This window comes from Protopterus annectens, chromosome 12.part0, assembly GCF_019279795.1.
Source record: "Protopterus annectens isolate FY-2018-M chromosome 12.part0, PAN1.0, whole genome shotgun sequence".
Lineage (NCBI taxonomy): Eukaryota > Metazoa > Chordata > Ceratodontiformes > Protopteridae > Protopterus > Protopterus annectens.
The window spans coordinates 591,142,229-591,158,056 of record NC_056746.1 but is presented as its reverse complement, the minus strand read 5'-3'; the positions used below and the strand labels follow the sequence as shown (position 1 = coordinate 591,158,056).

Below are 15,828 nucleotides of genomic sequence, written 5' to 3'. Positions count from 1 at the left end.
GGTAAGGCTGAGATTAAACAGCTGCCTTATGTGCGGGTTTAATTCCTCATTTAGCTCGTGTAGCACACAGCCGGGGACACCATCCGGTCCCATTGATGCTGTGTTTTTAGCTTTAGAGAGAGCAGCTTTCACCTGCGCATTTGAGATGTCTGGGAGGCTACACTCTGCTGGGATAGTTATCTCTCCTTTAGGGGGGGAAAGGGGGGTGAAGCTTGCACTGAACCTGTCTGCCAGTATGTTGGCAATGTCTGTGGGTTCAGTGATTTTTGTATCATTTTGGACTAATTCTGAGCATATCTGGGAGTTTCCACCCAGGTTCCTAACATAGCTGTAAAAGGCCTTATGATTGTCCTTTGAATCCATGGCAATTTTTCTCTCAAAATTGGCCTTAGTTGATTTTATGAGTGCTCGTATTTTTTTACTAATAATGATCAGGGGTGACTTCCTTTTATGGATTTTGTTCTATCATGTAATAGCTTTCGCCTCCTATTGTAAAGTGTGTTAATGGGTGGGGTCCACCAGACTGGACGGGTGCCCTTTGGGGAAAGAGTCTTGGTTTTATTTGGGATTGCCTTAGGCGTGCAGTCGTGGAGGTGTTCATAGAAGGCATTTGTAAGGGCTTCCGAGCTTGGGTTGTGGTTTCCACTGGCTCAGGGGCCTTGAAGGATACCACACCAGTCTTGAGTAGTGTGAAGTTTGCTTTAGAGAAGTTCTTCACTGTGGTCTTTTGTTTGGGGTGGGGCGGATGTGGATTTCCAATGAGATTAGTTTATGATCAGATCTCACCAATGAGGGATATACTTCCGTGTGGAGCATTTTGTCCCCATGTTTGTGATAATGAGATCTAGTATATTTTCTCCTCTCGTGGGAACAGTGACTAGCTGTTCCATGGCATTTGAATTTATGAACTCCAGGAACCGTTGGGCTAGAAAGTTAGGGCTTGAGTAATGTTCCCAGTCTATATTCGGTTAGTTGAAGTCACCCAATATGATGGTGTTTGGAGATACATTTATACCCTCCAGTGTCTTCAGGAAGGCTGTGTGGGGTTCCTGAGTTTGAGAGGGTGGCCTGTAGCATGCTACAATTTGTAGAGCAGTTTTGCCTATGGTTAGTTGCACCTGGATGGTTTCCAAGCTTGCGTTGCCACCAACCTGGAGGTGTGGGTATCCTTTATGAATATGGATACACCCCCTCCTTTTGTGGTGTGGTCCGGGTTTTGGGGCCAGAACGCATGATATGAGGTAAAACCTAATAGTGCCGCGGTGCTCTCAGGAGAGCAATGAAAAATATACTATATATTAGGAATGTGACATAATGGTTAAGGTGTTTACCCTTGTGTGCACTAAGTACAGGGTTCGATTCTCACCTTTGATAGGGAAATTGTCTGGGCTTAAAATGAGCCACTTCAGCAGCCAGCCTAGTACTTGCCTATGAACATGTTAAAAACAGTAATACAGATAACTGAGCAATAAGACTGCTTGTTTTTAAAGCAATGTGTAAGAAAAAAACGGTCATCATTTTTAATTGTTAAACATTTTGTTTCACTTCCTTAGCAGTAGGTTACTTGTTTTGTTTTGTAGATTTCACGTAAACAAGGTATGAAGGCAGACACTGGTACTCTTACAGCATTATGTGAGAAAACAGAAAATGATATTCGATCGTGCATCAATACATTACAGGTGAGTAGTGGTTCAGAAATCTGAGAGCCATTATTTTGTTGTGGCTGTATGTAATAAGGGTATAAAAAGTTTTTGGTCGGTGTATGTTTCATCATCTTGCTTTGAGAACCACCGTGTTAATCCTATGAACCCATTCAAATGAAACAGGCACAAACCTGACAGTTTATTTCATATTGGGGTATACCTCTCAACTGTCCCTTGATTATATTTTTGCCGTACTTCCTCAGCCATAACATGTTTGATCCTTTGATAACTTCTTAAGATTACAGTCACTCACTAATGCCAGACATTAGAGTTTTATTATACTTATTAAGAAAATACATGGTGACTTAAAACCTTTTGTTCTGTTTAAGTGAAGTAGAATAATATTTAAAATTCATCTCTGATTCTGGGCCTTTGTTCCACCATTTCTGGCTTTGTCCAGGATTTTTAAGCATGGAGGTTTAGACATTACTGGGGGGGGGGGGTCCCATCCATGTAAAGGATTCAGGCTGGCATTCATTAACATGCTGCTTAGTACACAAAAGCTGCAAATGGTGCCTTGCATACTAGACATGCTTGTCCCAGTTCATAGAATGCTAGCTGTCCAGTAGTACATATTTGCACTGCTGAGCAGTGAGGGCTTAGACACTACATGTAAATGCAGTAATCTAAGGCAGGGCTTATACTAATAAGGCCAGTAATTAGCCTGGTGTGCTGCTTTTTGTAAGCTTACATAGAGTGGAAGTCATAGATTCAAGTGCAGTGTAGAATGTGTACAAGTCAACACCACTACTTAGTGACACATTTGTATGTATTTCAGTGGTAGGGAATCTGTTCTGGGGAAGCAATGCAGCTTCACCCAGCACAGATTGGTGAGCCGTCCAAGTACTACAGTATGGCAGTGTGGCGTGTGTGTGTTTGTGCTTATACAAAGGGACAGTGTATGACTGGGTTTATGAATGGATTTATAAGTGTGCTAATGTGTGGTGGAGGACCGCTGCATGGCTGGGTTTGGCATAATGGTTAAGGTTTTTCACCTTATAGATACAAGGTTTGATTCTATCCTCTGGTTACTGGCTAGGCTTAAAATGGCCCTTCAGTGCGGTTAGCCTAGTTTTCACCTATGAACTACGACATGGCTGGTATGACTGGGGAGAATGTTGTTGCAACGTGTGTCAGAGCATCTCTGCAGGGTGTATGCCTTTGTGCAGTCTGTACTGTTGGATATTGTGTCTGGGTAGACCTGTGCTGAGATCTGTAGAACAGGTCTGCTGTACTTGGCCTGCTGTGTTCAGTAGTGCATGTGTGTGTGTGTGTATGTGTCACTGTCTAAAGCTGTCTGTGTCAGTATGTCTTTGTGCCTGTGGGTGACAGAAGTATATGGCTCTGTGTGATGTGCTATGACCAGTGCTATTTCGTACAGTTTGTTAGGATGCTTAAATGACTGAAGGTGTTGTCATGCAAATTAACACACAATGAGTAGGAATGTTTATGACCTTCAATCACTAAGTGATGGAGCAGCACAACTCTGCTTATCTGTGCAGTGGAAGTTGCACTGCTAAGCCTTTTCCTGTGAATCAGTGTGTCTGTCCCAGCAAACCCTTGCTTAATATAACAAACTGGATTCATACACTCTTGGGGTAAGCATATATATGTTCAAGCCCCTTTCAGGTAAAGGGTTTATTATATCATAGTCCACTGTAAACTTGTCCAGTCATAAAAAATACAATTATTTTAAGTTCCCTCCAGCCTTAAGGAGAAAATAACATAGACTGGGGGAGAACTTGAGGCTACTAATCCAATGTCTAGGTTTACCGTTCAGGCAACAGTGGCTCTACTGTGCTTCATGTAGTGTCTGCCCCATGGATGAAGAATTTGTTGGGATATGAATTTTTACACCAGTCTTGTCTTACTTACCTTTGGTGAAGATTTAGTTCCATTAGCCTGGTATTTTGAGCAACCTTTTGGTGTCCTTCCATTTCACTGCTGTATTCTTAACATGAGGGATCCCCTGCCAAGGGCGGCCCGACATCTGGCCAGTATACCAAAGCCTTTAGGTTGTTAAGGATATGCAATACGTCTCATGTATGCTTCCCACATCAAGCGTAGGGCATAAAGGTGACAGCCAGACATATCATCCTTAAAACTCCTCTGCCGCCAGTCCGAACACCATCTTTGATCTTTGGTCTGATCTTTCAAGTCTTTTGCTGGTTTACCAAGCTGTTTTCAAATAAGTGCCTCATTGGGTTTTTTTTTTTTACTTATCCTTTTCTTTTGCATTTTTGTTGTTGTGAGGTTTCATGTCATCTAGAAGTGCTTCTCATGACCATACGTCCTGTACTGTTTGTCTGGTTTTTGTTCCAAAGACCTTACATGGTTGTCTTTCATTCCTAGCCAGCTGTCTTGAGAACCAGCATCTAAAGCTTTTAGTGAAAAACCTTATGGAGGGCACTTCACAATTTGAGGGTTGGCCATTTCTGAAGAAGGCCAAAAAAGTCAGGCCAGTTTTTTTTAGCTCTGCCACCTCCATCGGACGTCTCTTTTGAGGCTGGTGAAAACCCAGAGGATCATCTGGTTCTTGTGCTGGATTCCCCTGCTGCATCCAGTTCAGAGGCTGGCCTGGATCCAGCTTCTTGCATGCCCTCGGAGGCCTTTCACACATCCACTTTGGACATTCAGGGGGAACTGCGGCTGATATTGATCCCTGGCCTATTATGCTCTGATTCCTTCCCATTTGGGTTATGGCTCTGATAAAGAGGATTCTGCTAATCCTGAATCTCATTTGAGGAAATTTCCTTTAAGGATGCTATTTCCAGGATGATGGATTTCTTTAAATTGTATTGTACCCAAGTGTCTGAAGTTTAAAAAAGGTATTATAAGCTCCTTCTGGTGTCTGTTTTTGACCCTCTGCTATTCCTCCTGTTTTTGGCTGCTTTATTGGATGCCTTTAATTCTGCATCTCAGGCTAGATAACAGTTGTTTTAGATTTCGATTGGGTGTTTCAAATTCATGTGATATGGGTGGAACTATATAAGGTGGTTAGTTTTGAATGTTATTTGTTCGGAGGAAGTTCCACAATTTGGGAACGAAAGCACTCAACATTAGAAACATTGAATAAACTTTTGGAATTTATTCGGATATCACTGCTGGATTTTCATTCCACTGCCACAGGTGTTTCTTTTTAGTTTATTTGCTGCTGTGGTGCCTGGTTTGTTGGTTAAGCATAACCCAGGATTCTTGGGTTCTTTCATTCATTCGCCAAGGGTATTTCCTGGTTTGGAAATCTCTTTCCCCTTTTATGGGCATTCCTCAGCCACCTCAAGACCAGTTGGACTTCTTTCCAGAGGAGCTTCAGGGTCTTTTGACTCCAGGAACTATTCAAGAGGTTCCAGCTGCCCAAACAGGGAAGAAGTTTATTCCAGAATGTTTTTGGCCCCAGGAAAGAGAGCACTTTGAGACCCATTCTGGATCTTTCTCACCTGAATACCTTTCTGAAGGTTCCTTTCTTTCAAATGTTATCTCTTCAGAGTTTGTTCTGTGTGCTTCTTCCTCAGGCTTTAATGGTTTCTCTGGATTTCAAGGATTATTATCTCCCATTTTCCTGTTCATCCCCATTTCAGGAAATATTTACATTTTTCTGTTGCTTCCTGGCATTTTCAGATGTTCTTCGTGTTTCACTGTCGCAGTCATTACATTTGGGTAATCTGCTGGCAGGTTGCCCTCAGTCGTCCTGAATTCCAAAGTCTTGGGTCCTGCGTCGGTTGCTGTCTCCTCTTCCATGATGTCAGGTCGTCAGGGGTATAAAATAAGCAGCCGACGCCATTTTCTTTAGTCTTCCTTGCCGCACGGTGCCTGAAGCAGAAGCAGAAGCATTTCGCAAGTGCCGGTCAGCCGACTCTTGAAATATTTGAGTTTCAGAACCAAAGTATTCACTAAAGCTAAGCACCCCGTTGGGGAAACTTTTTTTTTCTTGCTCCATACCGATGTCAGAAAAAGTTAATAATTGTATCACTTGTGGGAAGCAAATACCTCATAAGGATTTCCATTTATACTGTATTCCTTGCCTAGGCCCTGATCACAACACACCTGGCTGTCAGTTTTGTGCTAGATTTAACCAACGCACTATTAAGCGTCGGTATATTTTTGCCTCAAAGTATTTTGGGAACAGATTTAACTACCCAGAAATGTTGTCGGATAGCAATCCGACTACCGGAGTACATAAAAAATCGCAAAAAAAAAGGACAGAGACAGACAGTCGAGGTCCAAAACCGACAATGAAGCTTCTACTAAACCAGTCGCCAGTTCGCCGGTACTCAGTGAGGCACTTTCGCAGCCCTTGATACCCGCTACTTTTGAGTAGCAGGCCCCTACCGAGACCCATGTGGAGTCCGGCATGCCGTTAGATACTCAAAGTACTGGATCCACGGATGTCTCTCCCTCGGAGCAGGCACCGGCTTCTGAGGGTGTATTCAGGCCTCAACATTTTTATATCAAACCGATGACAGCTGCAAAACCAAAGACAAAAGCAACTTCTAAAACTAAAAACCTGACGCATGAGCCACGTGCACAGGCCGCTATGCCTAAAAAACAGATGATCAAAATGGCTGAAGACCTTGATCAGGGGTTCCCATCCCCCTCCTGATGAGGCCTAGGCAAGACACTGATTATGAATCTTCAGATCAGGTTTCTATTTCTTCTGATTCCTCTTCTGATCAGGAATTATCTGTATCTCCCTATGAGGATTCTGATGCAGAGGAGTCTATACCATCTGCATCACCTCCTGAGGGTTATTCATTTGGAGAAACCTTGCATACTTTGAGGGAGCATTTTCACTGAGAGAGTCAGGATTTCTCAGAATCAAAGAGGCTCAGGGATTTCCTTCTCCCTCAGCACAGGCCTTTAGCCATACCATCTGTTTTAGACATTGTGGATGATGTGTTTCTGGAGTCAAGCTTGACCGCTGACTCCTTACCTCCGGCTCCCAGCAAGCCTGACAGATATTATAGGGTCTCTGATTCTCACAAATTTTTATTTAGAAATCCTGCTGCTGATCCTGAAACTATTTCACAGGATCCAAAGGGAGTTAAGACCTCAACCGCAAAAAATCCTACCCCCTCTGACAGAGATTCAAGGGCACTGGATAGATGGGGAAAAAAGGTTTATACATCTGTAACCTTGGCAGTTTAGGGCCTTAAACTGCCAGTTTCATATGCTCAAGTATCAACAGCATGTTATGGGATTGCTGAAACAGAAAATGATGTTGATTTCTGAATGTGCAGAAAATAAAGAATTGCAGGAATTGTTGCATGCAGCTGAACAGGTTGGAAAGCATACTTTGCAATGTGGTTTTGAATCCTTAGAGGCCTAGTGCAGGGCCGCAGTAACTGGATCTGTGATTAGGAGGCATGCCTGGCTAAAAGAGCAAAATTTGCCTGATCATGTTAAAGCTAAATTACTGGATGCACCTTTACAGCATGATACTCTGTTTGGTATTAAGGCAGAAGAGGTTTTAAAGAAAATGGAAGACAAAGCTAAGTCTTTGCAAACTGTAAAATACTTCATACAAGTGCAGCCACCAAGATTCAGTAGACACTGGCCTACAAAAAATTGGTCCTTTCCTGTGTCAGATAGAGCTCAAAGGGGCAAATCCAGACGCCCTAAGGGTTCCAGATACCAGGCACAAGATTCTTACAGGTCAAAGCAATGGGGCGTTTCTACCTCCAAATCTGGAGGAGATAAAGCGCAGACCTACAGAAAACAGTCCCAATGACTTCCCTCTGCCTTCACCAAGCACTTAACTTTTGGCAGCACCCTTAGAGGGAAAATTAGCACTTTTTGCTCAAAATTGGCAGTTAATAACCCAGGACAAGTGGGTGCTAAACATAGTATCACAGGGATACAGATTCCATTTCCATACTCTGCCAATGGCAAACCGTTGGACAGATCTACCAAAAAATCAATGGGTAGAGGCAGAGAAACAGGTTATGCCCCCTTCAGCCAGTACCAGAACAGGAAAAAGGACAAGGTTTTTACTCAAGACTGTTCTTGGTACCCAGAAAGGACAACGCCTGGCGACCACTACTGGATTTATCAATTTTGAACACATACCTGGACATTCCAAAATTCAAAATGCTGACTTTGCAGCAGCTTCTGCCCATGCTGGGCAAGAATGCTTGGCTGGTGACATTAGACCTAAAAGAGGCATACCTACATGTCCCAATAAGGCAGTCGTGCAGAAGATACCTCAGATTCAAGGCTTGAGTAATGCATTACCAGTTCTCTGCACTGCCCTTTGGCTTATCTACTGCGCCCTGGGTCTTTACAAAGTGCCTGGTACCAGTAATTGCTTTTTGCAGACAAAGAAGTATACAAATGTATCCTTACTTGGACGACTGTCTCATTCAAGCAGGGAACAAGGACATTCTTCTTCAACACTTGGCATTTGTGAAAAGGTTTCTAACATGCCTAGGGTACACAATAAATGAAAAGAAATCACAACTGGTACCCTCTCAAAATATAACATTCCTGGGTGCAAGCTTGAATACAACTGCCCAGATGGCTTACCTCACGCCAGACAAAGGCAACTGACTAATTACTTCAAACTGATGGCAGCAAAAACCCAGTTATCTGCAAGACAAACTCTGCAGGCTTTGGGCTTCATGGCATCCTGCATCCTACTGATTCCATATGCAAGACTGCATATGAGGAAACATCAATGGTATCTAAAAGGTTTATGGAGTCAACATTGTCACAGTCTGGAAACAATGATTCCTGTCATTCCCTGCCTACAACAGGAGTTTCTGTGGTGGGCAAAGGCATGTCACCAAAACATGGGACGGCCCTTCACTCTACCCACTGCCAGCCAAACCTTAACAACAGACACATCAGATTATGCCTGGGGGGCCCACATGGCAGGAAAATGCTTTCAGGGCATATGGACCCCAAAACAAATGCATCTACATATCAACCAAAAAGAGATGCTAGCTGTTCAAAATGCCCTGACAGCCTTCAAGGACTTACTTCATCCAGGGCAACTACTGATAAAGATGGATAACACCACGGTTATGTGGTATATAAACAAGCAGGGGGGCACACACTCATACCCCCTTTGCAGATTAGCCATGGCACTGTGGGACACAGCTTTGACTTACCAAATACATCTTCAAGCTCAATTCCTGCCAGGAAAACAAAATACTCTGGCAGACGATTTAAGCAGAAACCTTATGGACCCTCACGAGTGGAAACTAGATCCACAAGTCTTCAGCATGATAACAAAGAAATGGGGGAGCCCTGACATGCATCTATTTGCCTCTCCTCAAAATTATCAATTGAAAAGATTCTGCACAAGGACTTATCACAGACAAGCATGGAAAGTGGACGCCCTATCCTTCAGTTGTAAAAAAACTATCAGATGTTATGTGATCCTATCTCGCCTACATTCTGTACTGATGGGCTCGGAGCCGATCCCTCGGCTCCGACTCGGCACGCTTATGCTATAGAGCGAGGCCTCTTATTGGCTGAGCTATCTTTATCCCAGGATGCACCACCACTGATCCCCCAGATCTCGTTTGCCGCTTACAAGCTTAGACATGGTCTCAACTTGGCTGGGCTAAGTACTATTTATTTAGGCTTTTTCCTGTCAGAATTTTGCTTACTTTGAACCCAAAAGCTGTTTTAACAGCTATTGTTGTTATACGAGTGTGATTGATTAATTTCTGTTGAGAAATTCGTGATTTTTTTAGTCGGGGAAGGTTTCCCGTTTTAGAGGGGCCTTCCCCTGTTGCTTTACTACTAGTGTCTCTTTCCTGGGTCAAGTACCCGTTTAAGTTAGAGGGTCTTGACTCTTTCTCTGTGTTGTTTAACTGTATAGTCTGTTTAAAAAAAAAAAAAAAAAGTCAAAACAAAACTTTACTTTTTGCTTGGTTTGTTTAAGTTTTGCTGTGTTTTATTTAGATAGGTTCTGTTGTCTAAAGCAGTTATGTCAAAAGAACACAAACCCTCCAGGTTTAAGAAATGCACGAGGTGTGGTTTTAAAATGTCCATAACGGACGACCACTCCTCGTGCGTCTATTGCTTAGGTGCCAAGCACCTACAAGAGTCGTGTAGTGTGTGCCATGCTTTCTCATCAAGAGTCCTCCAGGAGAGGAAGAACAAATTAATCCTCAAGGGGTTAATCAAGCCATCCTTCGAGGAGGCTTTATCTTCCTCTCCTTCTCCTTCTAAAAAGAAGAAAGCGTCGGCTCCGACCAGTCAGTCGGAACCGACCGCTAAAAAATCTAAGCAGACTTGTCCATCGGCTCCACGGACTTCGGAGCCGAGGGCGGAACGGTCTGCCTCGATGCCTCCAGCCTCGACCCCTCTGGTTTCGGAGCCGAGGACTGGAGCATCGAGGCGGGTCACCCTCATCGGCTCCACTGATATTGGAGCCGATAAGGGTTACCGGCTCAGACTCTTCCCCTTCGGAGCCGAAGTCCTTATCGGCACCGAGGGAAATTACCTTGAGATCTCCCTCGGAGCCGATAGTGGTAGAGTCCATTCGGAGCCGGTCCCCGAGCCCTTCGGAGCCGATGGAGAAATCGGTTCGGGCCTGATCGGTATCCTCTAGATCATCCAAGATGTCTGATTCGGACATCGACAGGGTGCTCCTTAGACTCTTCCAGTCTCCGGTGTTCCAAAAGCTAGTTTCGGCTCCAGCCCATTCGGCTTCGGAGCCGATGGTCCACTCCCCTACTGTGGTTCCTCCTCCAACAGCTTCGGCAACGTTGGAGCCGGCACTGATGAAACTGGTGGAGGTTTTAGGGTCAGGCCCGACCCTTGCTCCAACTCCGGCTCTTGGGTCGGAGTTCAGTACACGGACTTCTTCCTTCGGCCCAGGGGGGGAGGCTTCGGGATTGATGCTTTCGGTCCCAAGTCTCCCTCTTGGTGCGTCGGCGGTGGGAGTGCCGTCCACTGTCGTAGCCACGGAGGTGGGACCCTCCCAGGATTCTGGTGGTCCTGCCTTCAGGGCTATGAGGAGTGCATTAGTCAAATCTTCCTTGGCTACCTCCACAGTTTCCCCAGCGCCTTCCCTGCATACGGAGACTGGGTCTTTGGCAGTCCCCCTGTCCTTAGACAGCGGAGCCCCTGGGCCTCAGGTTACCCCCGCTGGGGTTTCTCCCCCTCCTGGAGGTCCTTCTGAAGCCTCTTCGGAAGAACCCCCCAGGAAGAGATCGTGCAAGAAGAAGCACGTTGACTCCCCTGATGAGTCTCTTACATCAGACACTGATCTCGATGATGCAGAGGGGTCCCCTAAGTCGTCCTCGGATGATGTCTCCTTTGCAGACATCCTGGAAGCCCTAAAACAACGGGGCGGCTGGCAGTCCAAACCTCCCTCTGCTGATGAGTCAGTGTTCCTGAAGGCCTTCGGGGCTCAGCCCTCCGCCTCCTGGGTGTCTCCGCCCTTCGATGAGCTCTTGGATTTGATCTGTTGAAGGGAGTGGGAACACCCAGACTCTGTGGAACCGGTGCCTGCTCGTCCGAACAAGTTCCTCTCGGCACCCCCTGAAAAAGAGTTTTTAACTAAAGGTGTGGCTGTAGATGCTTTGGTGGTGGCATCTGCTACCCAGCAAGATGTAGCAGAGGCTTCGACGTCCGTCCATCCTCCTAATAAGGAGTCTAGGAGCATGGATTGGTACGGAAAGCGCACCCTCAGTTCAGCGGCCTTTACATTGAGGTCCTTTAACTACCTTACGCACTTTACCAGATTTCAGAGGGATCTGATTAAGGAGCTATCCGATACCCTCTTGGGTAACCTGTCTGAGGAGCTGGCCCAGACGGTTGGCTCTCAGCTGGCTACAATGTCGTCCATTTCGAACTCGTCCATGAGGCTCATTTCTTATGCGGCCGAAGGGGCAAGTAGAGTGGCGGGTACAGGCATTGCTCTACGGAGACAAGCCTGGCTCCGCCTGTGTCATTTCGCGGAGGCCTTTAAGTCTTCCTTTGCCAATGCCCCCTTTGATGAGTCCTCCCTGTTTGGACCCAAGGTAAAGGACACACTAACCCGCTGTGAACAGGAGGGTAAGACTCTGACTGCCGTAGGGGCACGATTTTCCACTCCCTTTCGGCCTTATCCCAAGGCTAAAAGAGGAGGGAAAATGTGGTTCCGTAGATCTCAGAAACCTTACCCCTCGCAGCAGGAGGATTCCCCTTCCAGAGGCAGAGGAGGGGGAAATTCTTCCGGAAGACGCCGTCCCAGAGGCGGCAGAGGCCCTCGCAACACTGGAGACCGCGAGTCCTTTCGTGGCTCTTCAGCCTTTCATAGTCCCTGAGGGATTGCCCGGCTGTGCAGCTCTGGAGCCAGTCGGGGGTCGTTCTCAAGCATCTAAAGGCCTGGGAAGGTATTACTCAGGACCGATGGGTGCTTCGAATTATCGCCGGAGTTTACTCCATCCCATTCTCTCATCCCCCCCCTCAGTCCAAAAAAATCCCGGACCCTCCACCCAGTCAGCGGGATACTGCAGCCTCAGAAGTTTCAAAGCTGCTGCAAAAAGGAGTCATCCAACCGGTCCCCGCAGACCAGATCGGATTGGGGACTTACTCAAGATTCTTTTTGGTGCCAAAAAAGACCGGGGACTTGAGGTCCATTTTGGACCTCAGCATCCTAAACTGTTCAGTCAAAAGGTCCAAGTTCCGAATGGTCACCCTACAAACCATTCTCCCATTGCTGGAGAAGGGTGTTTGGATGTGCTCCATAGATCTCAAGGACGCTTATTACCATATCATGGTACATCAATCATCCAGGAGACATCTGTGCTTCAGCCTAGGAGGCAGTCATTTTCAGTTCCGTGCGCTGCCCTTTGGTCTCACCACAGCCCCCAGGGTGTTCACCAAGTGTTTGGCAGTCGTGACTGCTCATCTGAGAAGTCTAGGATTCCAGGTGTTTCCGTATCTAGACGACTGGCTCTTAACTGCCACCTCCAGGCATCTACTACTACAGAGCCTTCAAGCCACTATATCACTGGGCAGTTCCCTTGGAATCACCTTCAATTGGCCAAAGTCTGTGTTGCTGCCATCTCAACGAATAAGATTCATAGGGGTAGAGATAGACTCCAACCGAATGCGGGTCTATCTACCCACAGACAGAATACAAACCATACAGACTCAAGTTCGAGCCTTACTTCCCAGGTCCAAAGCTCCAGCCAGGATGGTCCTGCAGCTATTGGGATCCATGTCCGCCACGGTTCTTCTAGTCCCCTTGGCAAGGTTGCACATGAGAATTCTCCAGTGGCTTCTTTCAGCTCAGTGGTCCTTTCAGGAACTCCCTCTCAGTCACCTCATATGGATCATGGAATCTTGCAAATGGGACCTTCGCTGGTGGCTAGTGCCCTCCAATCTGGATCAGGGACGACCCTTTGTTCTACCTCCTCCGGCGGCCACTTTGACCACGGACGCCTCCCAGATGGGGTGGGGGGGGCATTCCCTGGGCAGGTCAGTCCAAGGCAAATGGCACCCGGAAGAGACTTTACTTCATATCAACATCTTAGAAATGAGGGCAGTACTTCTGTCTCTTCAAGCCCTTCACGATTATCTCCCTCAGGGCGTAATTGCTGTTCACTCAGACAACATGTCAGTTGTCTGGTACCTGAACAAACAGGGAGGGACCAGATCCTACCCTCTTTGCAGAGAAGCCATGAGAGTTTGGGAATGGGCAGTCTCGACCAAACGCTTCCTAGTGGCTACTCACATACCGGGCAAGTCCAATGTGATAGCCGACAGATTGAGTAGAACCATCCTCTCTCCTCACGAATGGTCTCTGAATATGACAGTTGCAAGTCAGATTTTCAACAAATGGGGAGTTCCGTGTTGCGACCTATTCGCGACTGCTCTGAATGCGAAGTGCAAAGAATTCTTCTCCCTAACCCCGGCTCCGGGGAAGAGCCCCATGGACGCGCTAGTCCGTCCTTGGCCCACCGGCTTGCTTTATGCCTTCCCTCCAGTTCCTCTCCTTCCCAAGGTGATTCAAAAGGCATCTCTCTTGGGGAGCAAAATGATCTTAATTGCTCCTTACTGGCCCCGTCAAGTATGGTTTCCCTATCTTCGGAAATATGCTCTGGAAGGTCCATGGTTCCTGGATCAGATCCCAGACCTACTGGTTCATCAGTCGGGACTATTCCACCAGTCCCTACACACCTTAAAATTGACGGCTTGGCTCCTCCTCTTCCGACTATAGTTAGGAGTCATACATTGGATCCAGATGTTCTACACATATTGTCTTCGGCCCATAAGTCTGCCACAAAGAAACTGTATTCTAGCAAATGGGAAAGATTTGCTATTTGGGCTCAACTCCGGGGCCTGGACTCCATTTCTATTCCCGTGGCAGAAGTACAAAAATTTTTAACTTCTCTTTTCAATCAAGGCTCTTCAGTTTCTACCATCAAGGTACAATTGGCAGCAATTTCTACTTTTCAGCAATCGATAGACCCACCTTTAATGAGCAACAGATTGTGTAAGACCTTCTTGAAAGGTGCTGCTCTATTAAGACCTCCGATTTCTCATCCTGCACCTCCATGGGATCTCGATATAGTTTTACGTGCCTTGACTTCTTTCCCCTTTGAACCGGCAGCTACATGTGATCTAAAGTTTCTATCATGGAAGACAGCTTTTCTGGTGGCTATTACTTCTGCCAGAAGAGTTTCAGAGCTTCAAGCTTTGTCAGTAAAACCCCCGTACTTGGTTTTTCACAAAGACAGAGTATCCCTCAGGCCAAATCCTTCCTTTGTCCCTAAAGTTTGTTCTAGTTTCTGCTTACAACAATCGTTAGAGCTTCCATTTTTTTCCCAAAATACTCTAACAAAGCGGAGTTCATATTCCACACACTAGATGTCCACAGGCAGTTACGTTTTTATTTAGACAGGACCAAACAATCAAGGAAAACAGATCAGTTGTTTGTATCCTTTGCAGACAATAAATTGGGCAAAGCTGTCACAAAGGTCACTATTGCCAAATGGATCAGGGACTGTATTACTCAAGCTTATTTTTATTCTAACAAAGAGCTTACCACCTCTGTCAAAGCTCATTCTACAAGGGCTATGGCTACTTCTATAGCATTTCATTCTAAGCTTGCTATTAGTGACATTTGTGCTGTGGCTACATGGTCTTCCCGCACACCTTTATTTCCCACTACAAATTGGATGTGGCATCTAGAGGACGAGCTTCATTTGGTTCCACAGTGCTCAGGAGTATTTTCCAATGAGCCACCCGGGATTTAGGTGCTAGGACGCTGTCCCATCAGTACAGAATGTAGGCGAGATAGGATCACATAACATCTTTTAGTTATGTACTCACCATAACTTTAGATGTTTGGGATCCATCTCGCCTACATTCCTAATAACCCACCCTCCTTCCCCCTTCCTTGGAGATCAGAGGATATCAGAAGGTCCGAATCCTGTTGTTTCATCTTGAAACATCTAACAATGTTATATAAACAAGTTGTGCATGTGTGCATGAATGCGGACAAACAAGATCTGGGGGATCAGTGGTGGTGCATCCTGGGATAAAGATAGCTCAGCCAATAAGAGGCCTCGCTCTATAGCATAAGTGTGCCGAGTCGGAGCCGAGGGATCGGCTCCGAGCTCATCAGTACAGAATGTAGGCGAGATGGATCCCAAACATCTAAAGTTATGGTGAGTACATAACTAAAAGTTTACGCCTTTCCTCCTCTGTCTCTTCTTCCCAAGGTCCTACTGAAAGTCAGACAAGAGAAACCAAAGATGATACTAATTGCCCCGGACTGGCCCCGCCAATACTGGTACCCAATCCTAAGGAACTTGTCTCAATACCCAGCTTGGACCTTACGTCAGAGATCTCAACTACTGTCCTAGCAAAACAATCAGATCCTGCACAATCAACTCCAGACACTGAACCTGGCAGCATGGCTGATCATGTAGTTATACAAACAACACCTCTCAGCAAAGCTGTGATGGATGTCATTTTGCAAGCCAGAAGGCCTAGTACTGGAACATCTTATGCTGATAAATGGAGGAGATTCTGTGCTTGGAATCGAGCACAAAGAACTGAAGAAAAGCTGAACAATTACAAGTGACATATGCTGCAGGATCAGAAGGAAAGGCTATTTCAAAGCAGACTATATCAAAACTCGTACCCTCACAAGAGATAACATTCCTGGGTG

The 15,828-nt window shown here is 45.9% G+C and overlaps 1 protein-coding gene across 1 annotated transcript in view; it reads left to right on the top strand.

The window, feature by feature from the left end:
* Window positions 1-15,828, top strand: part of CHTF18 (chromosome transmission fidelity factor 18) — a 927,562-nt gene that overhangs the window by 265,332 nt on the left and 646,402 nt on the right. The window contains exon 12 of the mRNA XM_044088940.1: window positions 1,581-1,679. Coding sequence (XP_043944875.1) covers window positions 1,581-1,679 — 99 coding nt within the window. The remainder of the gene's footprint in view (window positions 1-1,580; window positions 1,680-15,828) is intronic.